Source organism: Salvelinus namaycush, chromosome 14, assembly GCF_016432855.1.
Source record: "Salvelinus namaycush isolate Seneca chromosome 14, SaNama_1.0, whole genome shotgun sequence".
Lineage (NCBI taxonomy): Eukaryota > Metazoa > Chordata > Actinopteri > Salmoniformes > Salmonidae > Salvelinus > Salvelinus namaycush.
Genome location: NC_052320.1, coordinates 11,155,102 through 11,174,787, shown reverse-complemented (window position 1 = coordinate 11,174,787; position 19,686 = coordinate 11,155,102). Strand labels below are relative to the sequence as shown.

At 46.8% G+C, this 19,686-nt stretch overlaps 1 protein-coding gene across 3 annotated transcripts; it reads left to right on the top strand.

Moving 5' to 3' along the window:
* The first annotated feature begins 175 nt into the window (after positions 1–175).
* On the top strand, positions 176–18,286 carry LOC120059132 (uncharacterized protein YBL113C-like). Of its 3 annotated transcripts, none has more exons than XM_039007966.1 (2): positions 176–4,390; positions 17,804–18,286. In XM_039007966.1, exon 1 carries the CDS (start codon positions 1,683–1,685, stop codon positions 2,613–2,615), a length of 933 nt encoding a protein of 310 aa, XP_038863894.1. In that variant the 5' UTR covers positions 176–1,682; the 3' UTR covers positions 2,616–4,390; positions 17,804–18,286. The 3 variants fall into 2 exon arrangements, 2 of the variants coding, with proteins under 2 accessions (XP_038863894.1, XP_038863895.1); XR_005478128.1 differs by lacking the exon at positions 176–4,390 and adding an exon at positions 8,042–8,477.
* The last annotated feature ends 1,400 nt before the right edge of the window (positions 18,287–19,686 follow it).

The following is a 19,686-nucleotide window of genomic DNA, read 5'->3' as shown; positions in this document are numbered from 1 at the left end:
GTGTGTGTGTGTGTGTGTGTGTGTGTGTGTGTGTGTGTGTGTGTGTGTGTGTGTGTGTGTGTGTGTGTGTGTGTGTGTGTGTGCGCGTCTCAGTCTCTAGTATCAACATCTGTAACCTGGATTATTTGAATCTCTCTGTATTATAGATGACGGTGGTCTGATCTCCGTACCCAAAACCAAACACAGCCCAGGATGTTACTTTTAACTTTCCTAAACACTGCTGGGAAAACACACAGAGACAACAGGAAACATCCATCCTGACCCCTGCTACTCTTTCACCTTGGCACACAAACGCACACATGCATGCAGAAAAATTCCAGCTAACAACATCACTAATTGACACAGTTTTATGGTAAACCAACAAGGTCTTCTGGAGTCAAGAAGCTAGGGCAAGGAGGGGGAGTCATAATCATGGCGAAACCTCTTCCCAAATCCCCATCCCTGTTACCACTTCCAGTAACCGACCTTCTTCCCAAATCCCCATCCCTGTAACCACTTCCAGTAGCAGACCCTCTTCCCAAATCCCCGTCCCTGTAACCACTTCCAGTAACAGACCCTCTTCCCAAATCCCCATCCCTGTAACCACTTCCAGTAACAGACCCTCTTCCCAAATCCCCATCCCTGTAACCACTTCCAGTAACAGACCCTCTTCCCAAATCCCCATCCCTGTAACCACTTCCAGTAACAGACCCTCTTCCCAAATCCCCATCCCTGTCACCACTTCCAGTAATCGACGTTCTTCCGAAATCCCCATCCCTGTAACCACTTCCAGTAACCGACCTTCTTCCGAAATCCCCATCCCTGTAACCACTTCCAGTAACCAACGTTCTTCCGAAATCCCCATCCCTGTAACCACTTCCAGTAACAGACCCTCTTCCCAAATCCCCATCCCTGTAACCACTTCCAGTAACAGACCCTCTTCCCAAATCCCCATCCCTGTAACCACTTCCAGTAACCGAACTTCTTCCGAAATCCCCATCCCTGTAACCACTTCCAGTAACAGACCCTCTTCCCAAATCCCCATCCCTGTAACCACTTCCAGTAACAGACCCTCTTCCCAAATCCCCATCCCTGTAACCACTTCCAGTAACCGACCTTCTTACGAAATCCCCATCCCTGTAACTACTTCCAGTAACCGACGTTCTTCCGAAATCCTCCTCCCTGTAACCACTTCCAGTAACAGACCCTCTTCCCAAATCCCCATCCCTGTAACCACTTCCAGTAACAGACCCTCTTCCCAAATCCCCATCCCTGTAACCACTTCCAGTAACAGACCCTCTTCCCAAATCCCCATCCCTGTAACCATTTGTAGTAACAGACCCTCTTCCCAAATCCCCATCCCTGTAACCATTTCCAGTAACACACCCTCTTCCCAAATCCCCATCCCTGTAACCATTTCCAGTAACAGACCCTCTTCCCAAATCCCCATCCCTGTAACCATTTCCAGTAACAGACCCTCTTCCCAAATCCCCATCCCTGTAAACACTTCCCTATATTTAATTTTTGAGTGCTGGTTATGTTTTTCATATGTCAGTCCTCTGTTGGCTATGTATGCTTTTCCACAACCCATTTATAAAAAGGAAGTGAGGGAATGACAGAGGACACTGTTCTGTATTTGTCTTTACCGTGTCGGGGACTTTACCGTGCCTCGTGGCTGTCCATCCATCCTGTCGTCCTCCTCCATGTCCCACTCAGCCTGGAGGTCCAGTCTCACTTCCTCCATGTCCCACTTTGCCTGGAGGTCCAGTCTCACTTCCTCCATGTCCCACTTTGCCTGGAGGTCCAGTCTCACTTCCTCCATGTCCCACTTTGCCTGGAGGTCCAGTCTCACTTCCTCCATGTCCCACTTTGCCTGTCTCACTTCCTCTATGTCTCACTCTGCCTGGAGGTCCAGTCTCACTTCCTCCATGTCCCACTTTGCCTGGAGGTCCAGTCTCACTTCCTCCATGTCCCACTTTGCCTGGAGGTCCAGTCTCACCTCCTCCCCCAGGGAGTGCATCTTGATGGCTGTGAAGATGCCTTCCGACGCTACCGGGTCCACCACCGAGATAACCAACGGGACCACTACTGAGACCTTTACCGGGATAACCACCAGGACCACTACTGAGACCACTACTGAGATCTTTACCGGGATAACCACCAGGACCACTACTGAGACCACTACTGAGACCTTTACCGGGATAACCACCAGGACCACTACTGAGACCTCTACCGGGATAACCACCAGGACCACTACTGAGACCACTACTGAGACCTTTACCGGGATAACCACCAGGACCACTACTGAGACCTTTACCGGGATAACCACCAGGACCACTACTGAGACCACTACTGAGACCTTTACCGGGATAACCACCAGGACCACTACTGAGACCTCTACCGGGATAACCACCAGGACCACTACTGAGACCTTTACCGGGATAACCACCAGGACCACTACTGAGACCACTACTGAGACCTTTACCGGGATAACCACCAGGACCACTACTGAGACCTCTACCGGGATAACCACCAGGACCACTACTGAGACCTTTACCGGGCGAACCAACGGGACCACTACTGAGACCTTTACCGGGATAACCACCAGGACCACTACTGAGACCTCTACCGGATAACCACCTGGACCACTACTGAGACCACTACTGAGACCTCTACCGGGATAACCACCAGGACTACTACTGAGACCTTTACCGGGATAACCAACGGGACCACTACTGAGACCTTTACCGGGATAACCAACGGGACCACTACTGAGACCTCTACCGGATAACCACCAGGACCACTACTGAGACCACTACTGAGACCTCTACCGGGATAACCACCAGGACCACTACTGAGACCACTACTGAGACCTCTACCGGGATAACCACCAGGACCACTACTGAGACCTCTACCGGGATAACCACCAGGACCACTACTGAGACCACTACCGAGATAACCACCAGGACCATTACTGAGACCACTACCGAGATAACCAACGGGACCTCTACCGGGATAACCACCAGGACCACTACTGAGACCACTACCGAGATGACCATTACTGAGACCACTACAGAGATAACCAACGGGACCACTACCGGGATAACCACCAGGACCACTACTGAGACCACTACCGAGATAACCAACGGGACCACTACTGAGACCACTACCGGGATAACCACCGGGACCACTACTGAGACCACTACCGGTATAACCACCAGGACCACTACTGAGACCACTACCGAGATAACCACCAGGACCACTACTGAGACCACTACTGAGACCTCTACCAAGATAACCACCAGGACCACTACTGAGACCACTACCGGGATAACCACCAGGACCACTACTGAGACCACTACCAGGATAACCACCTGGACCACTACTGAGACCACTACTGAGACCACTACCGGGATAACCACCAGGACCACTACCGAGACCACTACCAGGATAACCACCAGGACCACTACTGAGACCACTACCGAGATAACCACCTGGACCACTACTGAGACCTCTACCGGGATAACCACCTGGACCACTACTGAGACCTCTACCGGGATAACCACCAGGACCACTACCGAGACCACTACCAGGATAACCACCAGGAACACTACTGAGACCACTACCGAGATAACCAAAGGGATCACTACTGAGACCTCTACCGGGATAACCAACGGGACCACTACTGAGACCTCTACCGGGACCACTACTGAGACCTCTACCGGGATAACCACCAGGACCACTACTGAGACCACTACCAGGATAACCACCAGGACCACTACTGAGACCACTACCGAGATGACCACCACTGAGACCACTACCGGGATAACCAACGGACCACTACTGAGACCACTACTGAGATAACCAACGGACCACTACTGAGACCACTACTGAGACCACTACCGAGATAACCAACGGGACCACTACTGAGACCTCTACCGGGATAATCAACGGGACCACTACTGAGACCTCTACCGGGATAACCACCAGGACCACTACTGAGACCTCTACCGGGATAACCAACGGGACCACTACTGAGACCACTACCAAGATAACCAACGGGACCACTACTGAGACCTCTACCGGGATAACCAACAGGACCACTACTGAGACCTCTACCGGGATAACCACCAGGACCACTACTGAGACCACTACCGAGATAACCAACGGGACCACTACTGAGACCTCTACCGAGATAACCAACAGGACCACTACTGAGACCTCTACCGGGATAACCACCAGGACCACTACTGAGACCACTACCGAGATAACCACCAGGACCACTACTGAGACCTCTACCGGGATAACCAACGGGACCACTACTGAGACCACTACCAAGATAACCAACGGGACCACTACTGAGACCACCACCGGGACCACTACCGAGACCACCTGGAACACACACACGGAGGTCGGATGAATGCGTACGCACACACAGACACACACAGTCTTGTACAACTAACCTTGTCAGGACACACAATTCAGTCCCATTCAAAATCCTATTTTCCCTAACCCCTAAACCTAACCTGTACCCTAACCCTAACCTTAAGCCTGACCCCGAAACCTAACCCTGGCTTCTAACCCTAAACCTAATTCCAACCTTAACCCTAAACCCCCTAGAAATATCATTTGAACTTGTCGGGACTAACAAAATGTTTGTTTACTATTAATAATTACACACACACACATTGCGTGACGGTGATGTGTTCAATCACATATCATGACGTCTCCAGTCGAGACGATTGAAACTGACACCACCATCAGTCAGTAGTGAAGGTAGACTGAGGTCATAAAAGAGCGTTGCTGGTTAAAGACAAATTATCTCTGGGCTCTGCTTTCCTGGACTGAAAGCTGGCAGGGGCACGGAAGGATGGTGCCAGCCAAGGCCTGGCAGCTCACCAGGTTGTAAAAATACAATAAGGGGAGTAATGGGACTCCAAGGAATCTTTTACTCCGTCTCATGTAGCCGGAGGTTTTCACAGCTGGGGTGCTCGGCATTGTTTGTGTGTGGGTCCTGCAGGCGGCCAGTTTGTTTAGTTCTTTTTTTTCACACTTCAGGAGCAACTGAGTAGAGTAGCAGTCACCACCATGGTGAGTAGAGTAGAGTAGAGTAGAGTAGAGTAGAGTAGAGTAGAGTAGAGTAGAGTAGAGTAGCCGTCACCAGCATGGTGAGTAGAGTAGAGTAGAGTAGCAGTCACCAGCATGGTGAGTAGAGTAGAGTAGAGTAGAGTAGAGTAGAGTAGAGTAGCCGTCACCAGCATGGTGAGTAGAGTAGAGTAGAGTAGCAGTCACCAGCATGGTGAGTAGAGTAGAGTAGAGTAGCAGTCACCAGCATGGTGAGTAGAGTAGAGTAGAGTAGAGTAGAGTAGAGTAGAGTAGAGTAGCCGTCACCAGCATGGTGAGTAGAGTAGAGTAGCAGTCACCAGCATGGTGAGTAGAGTAGAGTAGAGTAGCCGTCACCAGCATGGTGAGTAGAGTAGAGTAGCCGTCACCAGCATGATGAGTAGAGTAGAGTAGAGTAGAGTAGAGTAGAGTAGAGTAGCCGTCACCAGCATGGTGAGTAGAGTAGAGTAGCCATCACCAGCATGATGAGTAGAGTAGAGTAGCCGTCACCAGCATGATGAGTAGAGTAGAGTAGAGTAGAGTAGAGTAGAGTAGAGTAGCAGTCACCAGCATGGTGAGTAGAGTAGAGTAGAGTAGCCGTCATCAGCATGGTGAGTAGAGTAGAGTAGAGTAGTCGTCACCAGCATGGTGAGTAGAGTAGAGTAGCCGTCACCAGCATGGTGAGTAGAGTAGAGTAGAGTAGCAGTCACCAGCATGGTGAGTAGAGTAGAGTAGAGTAGCCGTCACCAGCATGGTGAGTAGAGTAGAGTAGCCGTCACCAGCATGGTGAATAGAGTAGAGTAGAGTCGAGTAGAGTAGCCGTCACCAGCATGGTGAGTAGAGTAGAGTAGCCGTCACCAGCATGGTGAGTAGAGTAGAGTAGCCGTCACCAGCATGGTGAGTAGAGTAGGAGTGGAGTAGTGTAGAGTAGCCGTCACCAGCATGGTGAGTAGAGTAGAGTAGCCGTCACCAGCATGGTGAGTAGAGTAGGAGTGGAGTAGTGTAGAGTAACCGTCACCAGCATGGTGAGTAGAGTAGAGTAGAGTAGAGAAGCCGTCACCAGCATGGTGAGTAGAGTAGAGTAGAGTAGAGAAGCCGTCACCAGCATGGTGAGTAGAGTAGAGTAGAGTAGAGAAGCCGTCACCAGCATGGTGAGTAGAGTAGAGTAGCCGTCACCAGCATGGTGAGTAGAGTAGAGTAGCCGTCACCAGCATGGTGAGTAGAGTAGAGTAGCCGTCACCAGCATGGTGAGTAGAGTAGAGTAGGCGTCACCAGCATGATGAGTAGAGTAGGAGTGGAGTAGTGTAGAGTAACCGTCACCAGCATGATGAGTAGAGTAGAGTAGCCGTCACCAGCATGGTGAGTAGAGTAGAGTAGCCGTCACCAGCATGGTGAGTAGAGTAGAGTAGAGTAGCCGTCACCAGCATGGTGAGTAGAGTAGGAGTGAAGTAGTGTAGAGTAACCGTCGCCAACATGGTGAGTAGAGTAGAGTAGGGTGGAGTAGGAGTGAAGTAGTGTAGAGTAACCGTCGCCAACATGGTGAGTAGAGTAGAGTAGGGTGGAGTAGGAGAGGAGTGGAGTAGAGGGGAGGAGTGAAGGCGTAGAGTAATCGTCACCAGCATGGTGAGGAGAGGATGATGAGGGTGAGGCTGATGATGCTGGAAACAGATAAGAGTGAGATTTGACTCAAGGACTTTAGAATGGGGATCTGAGACCGAGACCTCTTAGGTTTTCTTAAGAGGACAGTACAGTCATTCTCTTCACAGGGCGACTAGTACAGTAGAGCTGATTCTGAATCTGAACAGACCAGGGTTCAAATATTATTTGTTTCCTTTCAAATACTTCAAGCTGCACTTGACAAAGCTAGCTTGTCTGGCACAATGGGACTAATGAAGTAGTCCCAAAAGTGCAAATCCCACCCATCTGGCTCTCCAAATAACCTACTAGGAGTATCAGGGCGATAGAGTTGCATTTTAATGGCCCTGGGTGGATCTCTCAGTGGGTTTTGGTTTCAACATTCAGCAAATGAAAACCAATACTTCAACCTTGTTTTGTCTTTTTTGGTGAGAACCAAACCTCTCTCCAAAATAAATATGTCTAGGCCCATAGTCTTCTAAACAGTGTTTGTGTGTGTGTTTCCCTCCCCCTCATGTCATGTCGTCTCTCCGTTGATGGAGAGTATTAATCTGATGTGTAGTTAATTAAAATAAATGCAAATATTACACCTCTTTCACTGTAACTATGCAACAGTGCTTTCCAGTGAAAGTTTCCGATGACATAGCTATACAGTTTGAATCGTGGGTGGGTGTCATATCATTTTTTACCACCTAGGCCTACGTAATTTTACCGTATTCTTGCCTGCCGTTGTTTGCTTTGAGTCAGCGGCACCACTTGTAAACTTTGCCACACAATATAATACTGTACTTTTCTGTGTTATTCAAAACTCTATAATAACTGTTCTGATTCTGAACAATAACTGCCCTAACAGATGGTAAAAATATATATAATCATGACGCCGCAAGATAAATAACTTTTCTGACTAGTATGCTTTTTATGGGTTTTGAATTGAGAAGTACAAAGCCACAGTGGGGATGCCACTGACTTGCCTGCCATGGAGTCCTTGTCTTTGTACACTGTTGACATTGCAGTCGGCGGGACTGCGCTCCTGTTTAGATAAGTGGGTATCAGGTCCCATCTCTATGCCAACTGTCAGCAGGCGTTTTTAGCAAAACCCTGAATCCAACCCTCAAATCTTTCTCTCTATAATATTATCCACCATCTTCAGATGTACATGGCTACTATGGTGTAAATCATATCTTGTTGTCGCCATGATAGAATTAATATAATAGAAAAAGGAATAATATTTTTTAAAAGGTGACCTCCCTTGTTTTGTTGGATTGCTCAAGTCCCTAATTGTCATAATATTAGACCTTTACTGAACTGCTTTTGTCATGGTTTTTAATGGAAGGTACACAAAACAGACAACAAGTGTTTTGTAATCTGCTGTATATAAATCTGTTTTGACTAATAGACTAAAAGTCCCAACTCCGATAAGACTGAGTAATGTTATAGGTTGTATTGTCCTGATATATACTGATACTCCCGCTCCTGATTGTTTGTCTTGTCAGAAGGCATTTGGCTGGCTGTGCTGTGTACGTGCCGCTCGATGCGAACGCAAGCCGCCAATCCCTCTCTACCTGTTGTCACAGCAGCGACTGTGCTCACCAAGCTAATCCCCCCCAGCACAGTGCTGCTGAGGGCTGGACAGCACCTGGGTCTGATGCTGGAATGACTGAGCGCTCCCTCAGACACGTACGCATGCGCTTACATGCCACGCCAGACCTGGGTTCAAATACTGTTTAGGGTATTTCAATTTCTTTCAAAGGCGTTTCTAAGTAAGTACTTGGATATTTTTTTATTTGAAAATATAAGTAGTTGAATATTGACATGTATATTTGGAAATACCCTGGGAAAGTATAGGCATGTATTTGAAAATAGTCAACTACACAGACAAGTGTTTTTTATTTAAATGTAAAACCTAATTCTGTTTGGTACTAGGGATATTTGAAATAGTAAACTCCGCAAAAAAAGAAACGTCCTCTCACTGTCAGCTGCGTTTATTTTCAGCAAACTTAACATGTGTAGATATTTGTATGAACATAACAAGCTTAAACAACTGAGACAAACTGAAAAAGTTCCACAGACATGTAACTAACAGAAATTGAATGTGTCCCTGAACAAAGGGGGGGTCAAAATCAAAAGTAACAGTCAGTATCTGGTGTGGCCACCAGCTGCATTAAGTACTGCAGTGCATCTCCTCCTCATGGACTGCACCAGATTTGCCAGTTCTTGCTGTGAGATGTTACCCCACTCTTGCACCAAGGTACCTGCAAGTTCCCAGACATGCTCAATGGGATTGAGATCCATGCTCTTCGCTGGCCATGGCAGAACACTGACATTCCTGTCTTGCAGGAAATCACGCACAGAATGAGCAGTATGGCTGGTGACGTTGTCATGCTGGAGGGTCATGTCAGGATGAGCCTGCAGGAAGGGTACCACATGAGGGAGGAGGATGCCTTCCCTGTAATGCACAGCGTTGAGATTGCCTGCAATGACAACAAGCTCAGTCCTATGATGCTGTGACACACCGCCCCAGACCATGACGGACCCCCCACCTCCAAATCGATCCCGCTCCATCCGACCATCACCCCTGGTGAGACAAAACCGCAACTCATCAGTGAAGAGCACTTTTTGCCAGTCCTGTCTGGTCCAGCGACGGTGAGTTTGTGCCCATAGGTGACGTTGTTGCCGGTGATGTCTGGTGAGGACCTGCCTTACAACAGGCCTACAAGCCCTCAGTCCAGCCTCTCTCAGCCTATTGCGGACAGTCTGAGCACTGATTTGAGGGATTGTGCGTTCCTGGTGTAACTCGGGCAGTTGTTGCCATCCTGTGCCTGTCCTGCAGGTGTGATGTTTGGATGTACCAATCCTGTACAGGTGTTGTTACACGTGGTCTGCCACTGCGAGGACGATCAGCTGTCCGTCCTGTCTCCCTGTAGCGCTGTCTTAGGCGTCTCACAGTACGGACATTGCAATTTATTGCCCTGGCCACATCTGCAGTCCTCATGCCTCCTTGCAGCATGCCTAAGGCACGTTCACACAGATGAGCAGGGAACCTGGGTATCTTTCTTTTGGTGTTTTTCTGAGTCAGTAGAAAGGCCTCTTTAGTGTCCTAAGTTGTCATAACTGTGACCTTAATTGCCTACCGTCTGTTAGCTGTTAGTATCTTAACGACTGTTCCACAGGTGGATGTTCAATAATTGTTTATGGTTCATTGAACAAGCATGGGCAACAGTGTTTTAACCCTTTACAATGAAGATCTGAAGTTACTTGGATTTTTACGAATTATCTTTGAAAGACAGGGTCCTGAAAAGGGACATTTTTTTTGCTGAATTTATATTTGGAAACAAGTCTTTAAAATATAATTGCACTCAAATACAGTGCATTGGGAAAGTATTCAGACCCCTTGACTTTTTCGACAATTTGTTACGTTACAGCCTTATTCTAAAATTGATAAAAAATTCTCATCAATCTACACACAATACCCCGTAATGACAAAGCAAATACTGTTTTTTAGAAAATGCTGATGATAATCTATTTTATTTGACACCGATTACTGTCTTCTTGGGTATGACACTGCAAGCTTGGCTGTATTTGGGGAGTTTCTCACATTCTTCTCTACAGATCCTCTCAAGCTCTGTCAGGTTGGCCGGGGAGCGTCACTGCACAGCTATTTTCAGGTCTCTCTTGAGATGTTCGATCAGGTTCAAATCCGGGCTCTGGCTGGGCCACTCAAGAACATTCAGAGACTTGTCCCGAAGCCACTCCTGCGTTGTCTTGGCTGTGTGCTTAGGGTCGTTGTCCTGTTGGAAGGTGAATCTTTGCCCCAGTCTGATGGCCTGAGTGTTCTGGACCAGGTTTTCATCAAGGATCTCTCTGTACTTTGCGCCATTCATCTTTCCCTCGATTATGACTAGTGTCCCAGTCCCTGCTCCTGAAAAACATCCCCACAGCATGATGCTGCCACTACCATGCTTCACCGTAGGGATGGTGCCTGGTTTCCTCCAGACGTGACGCTTGGCATTCAGGCCGAAGAGTTGAACCTTGGTTTCATCAGACCAGAGAATATTGTTTCTCATGGTCTGACAGTCCTTTAGGTGCCTTTTGGTAAACTCCAAGCAGGCTGTCATGTGCCTTTAACTGAGGAGTGGCTTCCATCTGGCCACTCTACCATAATAGCCTGATTGGTGGAGTGCTGCAGAGATGGTTGTCCTTCTGGAAGGTTCTCTCATCTCCACAGAGGAACGCTGGAGCTCTGTCAGAGTGACCCATTGGGTTCTTGGTCACCTCCCTGACCAAGGACTTCTCCCCCGATTGCTCAGTTTGGCCGGGAGGCCAGCTCTAGGAGTTTTGGTGGTTGCAAACTTCTTCCATTTAAGAATGGTGGAGGCCACTGTGTTCTTGGGGACCTTTAATGCTGCAAAAATGTTTTGATACCTTTCCCCAGATCTGTGCTTTGACACAATCCTGTTTCGGAGCTCTATGGACAATTCCTTGGTTTTTGCTCTGACATGCACTGTCAACTGTGGGACCTTATATAGACAGGTGTGTGACTTTCCAAATCATGTCCAATTAATTTAACACAGGTGGACTCCAATCAAGTTGTAGAAATATCTCTTGGGTGCTCAATATTAACAGGATGCACATGAGCTCAATTTCGAGTCTCATAGCAAAGGGTCTGAATACTTATGTCAATAAGGTATTTCTGTTTTGGTGTTTTTATACATTTACAATAATGTCTAAAACTGTTTTTTCTTTGTTGTTATGGGGTATTGTGTGTAGATTGAGGACATTTTTTTTAAATTTAATACATTTTAGAATAAGGCTGTAACATAACAATATGTGGAAAAAGGGAAGAAGTCTGAATACTTTCCAAATGCACTCTACACATGTATTTGAACCCAGGTCTGTTACACACACTTTTGCACGGCCGCACGTGCACAGACACAGACACACACAGACACCAAAAACGCACACATGCTAGTAATGCGTTAGTTGACTCATAACCCGCAGTCCACACGGTTATATCCGCGGGCGGATTTAGGGTAATTAAATATTGTGTGGATGAAGGGCGGGTGGTTGGTCGGCAGGATGAATAAAGACAAAACAATACCTTCAATTCAAAAATTAGGGCTTCCCGAGTGGCGCAGCGGTCTGAGGCACTCTATCGCAGTGCTAGAGGTATTACTACAGATCCGGTTACTTCCCAGGCTGTGCCACAACCGGCAGTGGCCGGGAGTCCCATTGGACGGTGCACAATTGTCCCAGCGTCATCCGGGTTAGGGGAGGGTTTGGCCGGTGGGGCTTTACAAGGCTCATTGCGCTCTAGCGACTCCTTGTGGCGGGCTGGGTGCCTGCAGGCTGACACCGGTTGCCAGTTGAACAGTGTTTCCTTTGACACATTGATGCAGCTGACTTCCGGGTTAAGCTGACGGGTGTTAAGGCAGGTCATGTTTTGGAGGACGCATGACTCCACCGTTGCCTCTCCCGAGCTCGTTGGCAAGTTGCAGTGATGAGACAAGATCGCAAAAAAATGCAAAACAAATATTTTAAAAAATAGGATTGATCTATAAATGTTATAATTATTGTGCAATTCATATCTATAGGCCACATTGAGGTTTTTCTTTAATTATGTTTTAGCTGGTATTAGTGCGTAAGCCTTTTTCATAAAAGCATGCGCGACCTGTCAATTTAGGCTATTGTTCGAAATGTTTTGTTTCAACAGAACATTATGCTACAGTTCAATAGGCCTAAATGTTCAATAAATAAATGAAGAAATGTTGAAGACTTGTTCTATATTTGCGGGTTGGGGTCAGAGTGCGGACCTCAGATTTTCACTTTATAGTCAAATGGTTGTGGATGGGTTATTAGCAATTGCGAGTGGGTGCGGGTGAACAGCTGACCCACGCATCACTAACGCACATGCGCACACACCTGTCTGGCTTTGTCTGTCTGTAGCCACTTCAACACATCCAACAGGTCAAAAGGGCGCAAGTTACTGGATGGCTGCTGATTGTCCGTCTCTGTAGGGTCTGGGTTGAATACTCTCAACAGGACATTCCCCAATAGTGCACTACAACTGACCAGAGGCTCTGAAGGGAATATGGGGCCAGTTCATACACAGACTGTTTTTTTAATTTTTATTAGTTGATAAAGAGATCAGTGTGTTTATAATTAAAAGCATTTCGCTGCACCTGCAATAACATCTGCAAAACTGTGTACGTGACCAATAAACGTTTGATTAGATTTTGAATATGGCATGACAGTGTTGGTTTTCTGTCCTCTTATATCATAGACTGTAGTTGTTGTAAAGAAAGCTCCAGACAAACTGTCCAGGAAAGGAAGCCGGTGGGTGATTCCATTGGAGTGACTCAGACAGAAAACGGGGCACTGAATCATCGCTCTCATCCTGATGTGTCGCACATTGATACACACATTTGTATTATTGTATTACCTCTTTTCACACACACACACACACACACACACACACACACACCCTCCCTCTGAAGTTCTGAATTGGCTGACAGTTCTACAAGTAAATCCCAAATTATTCTTCTTGGTGTGGTAATTACCCTATAAAGATTGAATAATAATTTCCTCTTGCCCCATCCACTATCCTCCACCTAAACGTGTCCAGCACATAGACTATATTATCAGATGTGCTGATCTCCTGCCAAGACATGCACCTCTCTGTTGAGTTCTATCTGAACCACCAGTCATGTTATTTCCATGTACACCCTTCTAAGGTTGCCTGGTTCCTTCCTTGGAGTTGTAATGCGTCCCATCATGTTAAGGTTTGATCTGTATTATCAGTTTCCCATAAACTGTGTAATTCCCTTGTTGAGAACCACTAGGCAGTATACTGACACACTTGTATGTGACTATTATGTCACAAGGTATAATAATTAACTTCTGAACACCTTTAAGGTAAGAGCTGCTTTTCTTTTGAAATAAAACGATTCAATTAAACTTCCACTAAGAAGTGGAAGAGACTTTATGGTGCAAAGGGGAAACCATGCAGGAGTCTGCCTGAATGGGATGGAAGGGAATGACAGAGCAAAGCCCAAAAGAAGGTTTTCTCTTCCACTTCATCTGCAGTGAGGCCATGACTGTGTCCTGCGTGTCAGCCTGCCTTGAAACGACATGAAACTAAGGAGACTACATGAAACTATGAATACACTACATGAAACTAAGGAGGCACTACATGAAACTAAGGAGGCACTACATGAAACTAAGGAGACTACATGAAACTAAGGAAGCACTACATGAAACTAAGGAGGCACTACATGAAACTAAGGAGGCACTACATGAAACTAAGGAGGCACTACATGAAACTAAGGAGACTACATGAAACTAAGGAGGCACTACATGAAACTAAGGAGACTACATGAAACTAAGGAGGCACTACATGAAACTAAGGAGGCACTACATGAAACTAAGGAGGCACTACATGAAACTAAGGAGACTACATGAAACTAAGGAGGCACTACATGAAACTAAGGAGTCTACATGAAACGAAGGAGTCTACATGAAACTAAGGAGACTACATGAAACTAAGGAGGCACTACATGAAACTAAGGAGACTACATGAAACTAAGGAGGCACTACATGAAACTACGAAGAGACTACATGAAACTAAGGAGGCACTACATGAAACTAAGGAGACAACATGAAACTAAGGAGGCACTACATGAAACTAAGGAGGCACTACATGAAACTAAGGAGGCACTATATGAAACTAAGGAGACACTACATGAAACTAAGGAGACTACATGAAACGAAGGAGTCTACATGAAACGAAGGAGTCTACATGAAACTAAGCATGAAACGAAGGAGTCTACATGAAACTAAGGAGAATACATGAAACTAAGGAGGCACTACATGAAACTAAGGAGACAACATGAAACTATGGAGAGACTACATAAAACTATGGAGAGACTACATGAAACTATGGAGAGACTACATGAAACTATGGAGAGACTACATGAAACTAAGGAGAGACTACATGAAACTTTGGAGAGACTATGGAGAGACTACATGAAACTATGGAGAGACTACATGAAACTATGGAGACTACATGAAAATATGGAGAGACTACATGAAACTAAGGAGAGACTACATGAAACTAAGGAGGCACTACATGAAACTATGGAGAGACTACATGAAACTATGGAGAGACTACATGAAACTAAGGAGAGACTACATGAAACTTTGGAGAGACTACATGAAACTATGGAGAGACTACATGAAACTATGGAGAGACTACATGAAACTATGGAGACTACATGAAACTATGGAGAGACTACATGAAACTAAGGAGAGACTACATGAAACTAAGGAGGCACTACATGAAACTATGGAGAGACTACATGAAACTAAGGAGAGACTACATGAAACTATGGAGAGACTACATGAAACTATGGAGAGACTACATGAAACTATGGAGAGACTACATAAAACTAAGTAGAGACTACATCAAACTAAGGAGAGACTACATCAAACTAAGGAGACCACATCAAACTACAGAGACACTACATGAACTTGTCTAATTAAAAGCGTTCCTCTGTGGGCCTGTCTTTGGCCAGTCAAAATAACAAGTGGTTATTAATACATGGTAACTGCTGCCATGTAGAATGTGTTCATGGATTCAATCTACGCTCCACTACGTTCTGAGGTGTTTCCGTAATAATGTCAGTGCTCCTCCAACATCGACAACCATTTCAGTCTCAACCTCACTTTGTGACTTTGTGAAAACTCCAAAGAAATCAGTGGTGGCGGTGCGTTGGCCTGGGAGTGCTGAGTCTGGTTAGGCAACATCCTCCCTACAGCCATAATAGTGATCATAAACTCATCTCTATCAAAAGGTGGTGAACATCACTCTCAGGGCATGTGGAGGTTAAGTGTCAAAGGCAATGCTCTAGTGGTTCTCCTTGTTTTCAAATGAAAACATGGGGGAGCTGGATGATTAAAATGGGACTGTGCTGCTTTGATCAATCCAAGATGGCGTAGCAGTCAGGCGTCTTTTGTCTTCGTCGTGTCCCGTATATATATCGTTTTATATCTTTTTTCTTCGCATATATTTTTTATATTTTTCTTAACCCCAACTTCAACATACTCTGCTGCAACCCACCTCACCCAATGTGGTATGGATCTGCTATAATCTTTACTTTAGAACCGGCACCCCCAACAGAAGCTAGCCAGCTAACCTGCTACTAGCTAGTAGTCAGCTAGCCACTGCTAGCGGTCATCAGCTAACCTTTAGCCCGGACAACTCCTGCCAGTCTGCACAGCGCGATTCAACCCAGAGCTTATCGGACTTCTTTTTCTCCATATCCCCAGATTCCTACCGCAAGCTCTGAACCTGGATCATCGCAGCTACCTAGCTGCTATCCGATTGGCTTCTCCTGGCTAACGTCTCTGTCCCGAAGCAAGCACCAATTAGCCTGGAGCGAGCCTATGCTAGGCCCATCCCCCGGTTAGCTGAAAAGGTCCATCAGCCACTCCTTGGGCTACAATGCCTATTTTGCCAATTGGCCTGGACCCCTTTTATTGCTGATACGGAGCCCCGTTGATCCATCATGACTGGACTACCGACGTAATCCGCCCAAGGGTTTTTTTCAACAGGCCCATCCGTCGTGACGTCCCCTGAATGCCCATCTGCTAGCCCACTAGCTGTCAAGAGCATACCGGATTGTTAGCTGAAGAAGTCTATCAGCCAAGTTTTTGGGCTACTATACCTATTTTGCCAATTGGCCTGGACCCTTTTACTACACGGAGCCCTGCTGATCCATCACGACTGGTCTGCCGACGTAACCGCACGAGGGGGCTACAACATATTTCTTCCGTCGCGACATCCCTCTAAGGCCCTTCTGCTAGCCCCGGCCCGCTAGCTGTTTGAATCGCCGTGTCTCCAGCCCGCCCAGCTACTCACTGGACCCTATGATCACTCGGCTACGCATGCCTCTCATAATGTCAATATGCCTTGTCCATTGCTGTTTTGGTTAGTGATTATTGTCTTATTTCACTGTAAAGCCTCCAGCCCTGCTCAATATGCCTCAGCTAACCCTCTTGTCCCACCTCCCACACATGTGGTGACCTCACCTGGTTTAATTGATGTCTCTAGAGACAATGCCTAGGTTTACTTCCACTGTACTCACATCCTACCATACCTTTGTCTGTACATTATGTATTGAATCTATTCTACCGCGCACCGAAACCTGCTCCTTTTACTCTCTGTTCCGAACGTACTAGACAACCAGTTCTTTTAGCCTTTAGCCGTACTCTTATCCTACTCCTCCTTTGTTCCTCTGGTTATGTAGAGGTTAACCCAGGCCCTGCAGCCCCCAGCATCACTCCCAATCCCCAGGTGCTCTCATTTGTTGACTTCTGTAACCGTAAAAGCCTTGGTTTCATGCATGTTAACATTAGAAGCCTCCTCACTAAGTTTTTTTAATTCACTGCTTTAGCACACTCTGCCAACCCGGATGTCCTAGTCGTGTCTGACTCTTGGCTTAGGAAGACCACCAAAACCCCTGAAATTTCCATCCCTAACTACAACATTTTCAGACAAGATAGAACTTCCAAAGGGAGTTAGACGGCGGCAGTTGAGATACACAGGAGAGTGAAGGATGGAACAGACCACACTCTAGACTAGGAAGCTAGTGTTGTTTTCTATATTGTGGTAAAAAAAGGCTTGATCCATGTCTTCTTGCAGGTTTTGCTTTTATGTAGGCCGAGTCTACTGTCCCCACCACTTCAGTATCTTCACATACTACAGACATGGAAGGAATGGTCATTACCAGTCAAGTCAACGTTCTGTGAAGGGTGGACCAGTGTCCATTCTAGGCCCTTTTTCATTCTATTTCTATGTTCCACACTACCTGCCATGTAGATTTACAGTCAACCGGACACACAGTCCATGTAAACAGACTTGAAGTCATTGTCCTGAGTGAGTGACGGATTGAATTGGGTGCAGTAGAAAAATAATCTCTCTCTCTCTCTTTCTTTCTTACTTTCTTTCTTTCTCTCTTACACACACACTCTCTCTCTCTCTCTCTCTCTCTCTCTCTCTCTCTCTCTCTCTCTCTCTCTCTCTGGATAGGTCATTTGGCAATTGGTGAGTAACTAGCTTAGTCCCAAATGGCACCCTATTCCATATTTAGTGTAGCTATTACTTTTGACCAGGACCCAAAGAAGTGCACTAAATAAGGAATAGGGTGCCATCTGGGGTGCAGACTATACAGGCAGCACCCAGTGGCAGCACCCAGTGGCAACACCCAGTGGCAACACCCAGTGGCAGCACCCAGTGGCAGCACCCAGTGGCAACACCCAGTGGCAGCACCCAGTGGCAACACCCAGTGGCAACACCCAGTGGCAGCACCCAGTGGCAGCACCCAGTGGCAGCACCCAGTGGCAACACCCAGTGGCAACACCCAGTGGCAGCACCCAGTGGCAGCACCCAGTGGCAGCACCCAGTGGCAACACCCAGTGGCAGCCAGACAGTGGCAGCACCCAGTGGCAGCACCCAGTGGCAACACCCAGTGGCAGCCAGACAGTGGCAGCCAGACAGTGGCAGCACCCAGTGGCAGCCAGACAGTGGCAGCACCCAGTGGCAGCCAGACAGTGGCAGCACCCAGTGGCAGCCAGACAGTGGCAGCACCCAGTGGCAGCCAGACAGTGGCAGCACCCAGTGGCAGCCAGACAGTGGCAGCACCCAGTGGCAGCCAGACAGGTACCAAGCCCAAGCGGGTTGGCTGGTAGGGAGAGGCTCCCTCATCTCCTACGCTTTCCTACGGTTTCTTCCAAATGCCCCCTGGCGTGACAGGAAACAGGGAAGACGGAGTTCTCAGCGTGTTTCACCTGTTGCCCGGGCAGCAGGTCAACAAAACAGGGCCCTGCTCCTGGGTAAACAACAACACCTGTGTATCTACTGTAACAACTGTTTCCACTGCTCAAGCACCACTGTCTCTACTGTTGATGTTGTGAGTGGAGTTTTACAAAGTTGGTCCTGACTTCTGTTTCTTCGTTCTGACTTATTGCTGATGTAAGGAGGATGTATTTTGGCATGAGTTAATATGCCTGTGTACTGTAAAGAATACTGTACCTGGATTGGTCCTTCAACTTGCTTCTGAATAATTTAATGAAAACTATATTTTCTTGACTGAGACTTAATTGGGAAGTTATTTATTTCCACAGGATGGAAAACCAGGCAATACTGTGTAATATGAAAGGAAAAATGGAAATCGTCATCATCATTTAGCCTAATTGAAGAAAGCCATTCCTTTGCAGTAGAACTCAAATAGCCTCAACGTCTTCCAATCACATCTGTCAGCCAAAGGCCTATTAGCTTAACGGGCCCAGGGGTTGTCAGAAGCGTATTAACGGAGTCCCCCCCCCACAATGTCTGTCATCTTTTCTCTTTCAATTCAAACTGGAGATGTTCTCTCTCTCTATTCTCTATGACACGCAAGGGAAAAAGAGGAGCGGCACTTGGTTGCCTAGCTACCCACCTACTCGCCCATCCCATAGTAACCTATTCTTCTGAGGCATATGTGTTTTTCCTATAGGATCTGGTTAAGCCCTCAGTGGAGAAGTTATTATAATGTTCAATCAGTAGACTATTTAGCAAGACTATTTAGACATGATCAACAGGGGTGGGCTTGTTACAGTGGGAGTTTGACTGCATGACTGTGTCCCAAAATGAGGCTATTTAGTGCACTACTTTTGACCAGGGCCCCCTCTGAGGACTGAGAACATCGCATTTCCTAGTCTGTACTTGATGACTTCCTCCTTAGGTGTGTCTGTCTCTTGAATATACCAGGCATGTTTTTGAAAGGATAGCATGTTGTATCCAATGCATACTGACCCCCTCTCCCTCTCTCTCTCCTCTATCTTTCCTCTCACTCTCTCCTCTCTCTCCTCTCTTTCTCTATCTCTCTCCTCTTCTCTCCTTTCTCTCTCTCCTCTCTCTCCTCTCTTCTCTCC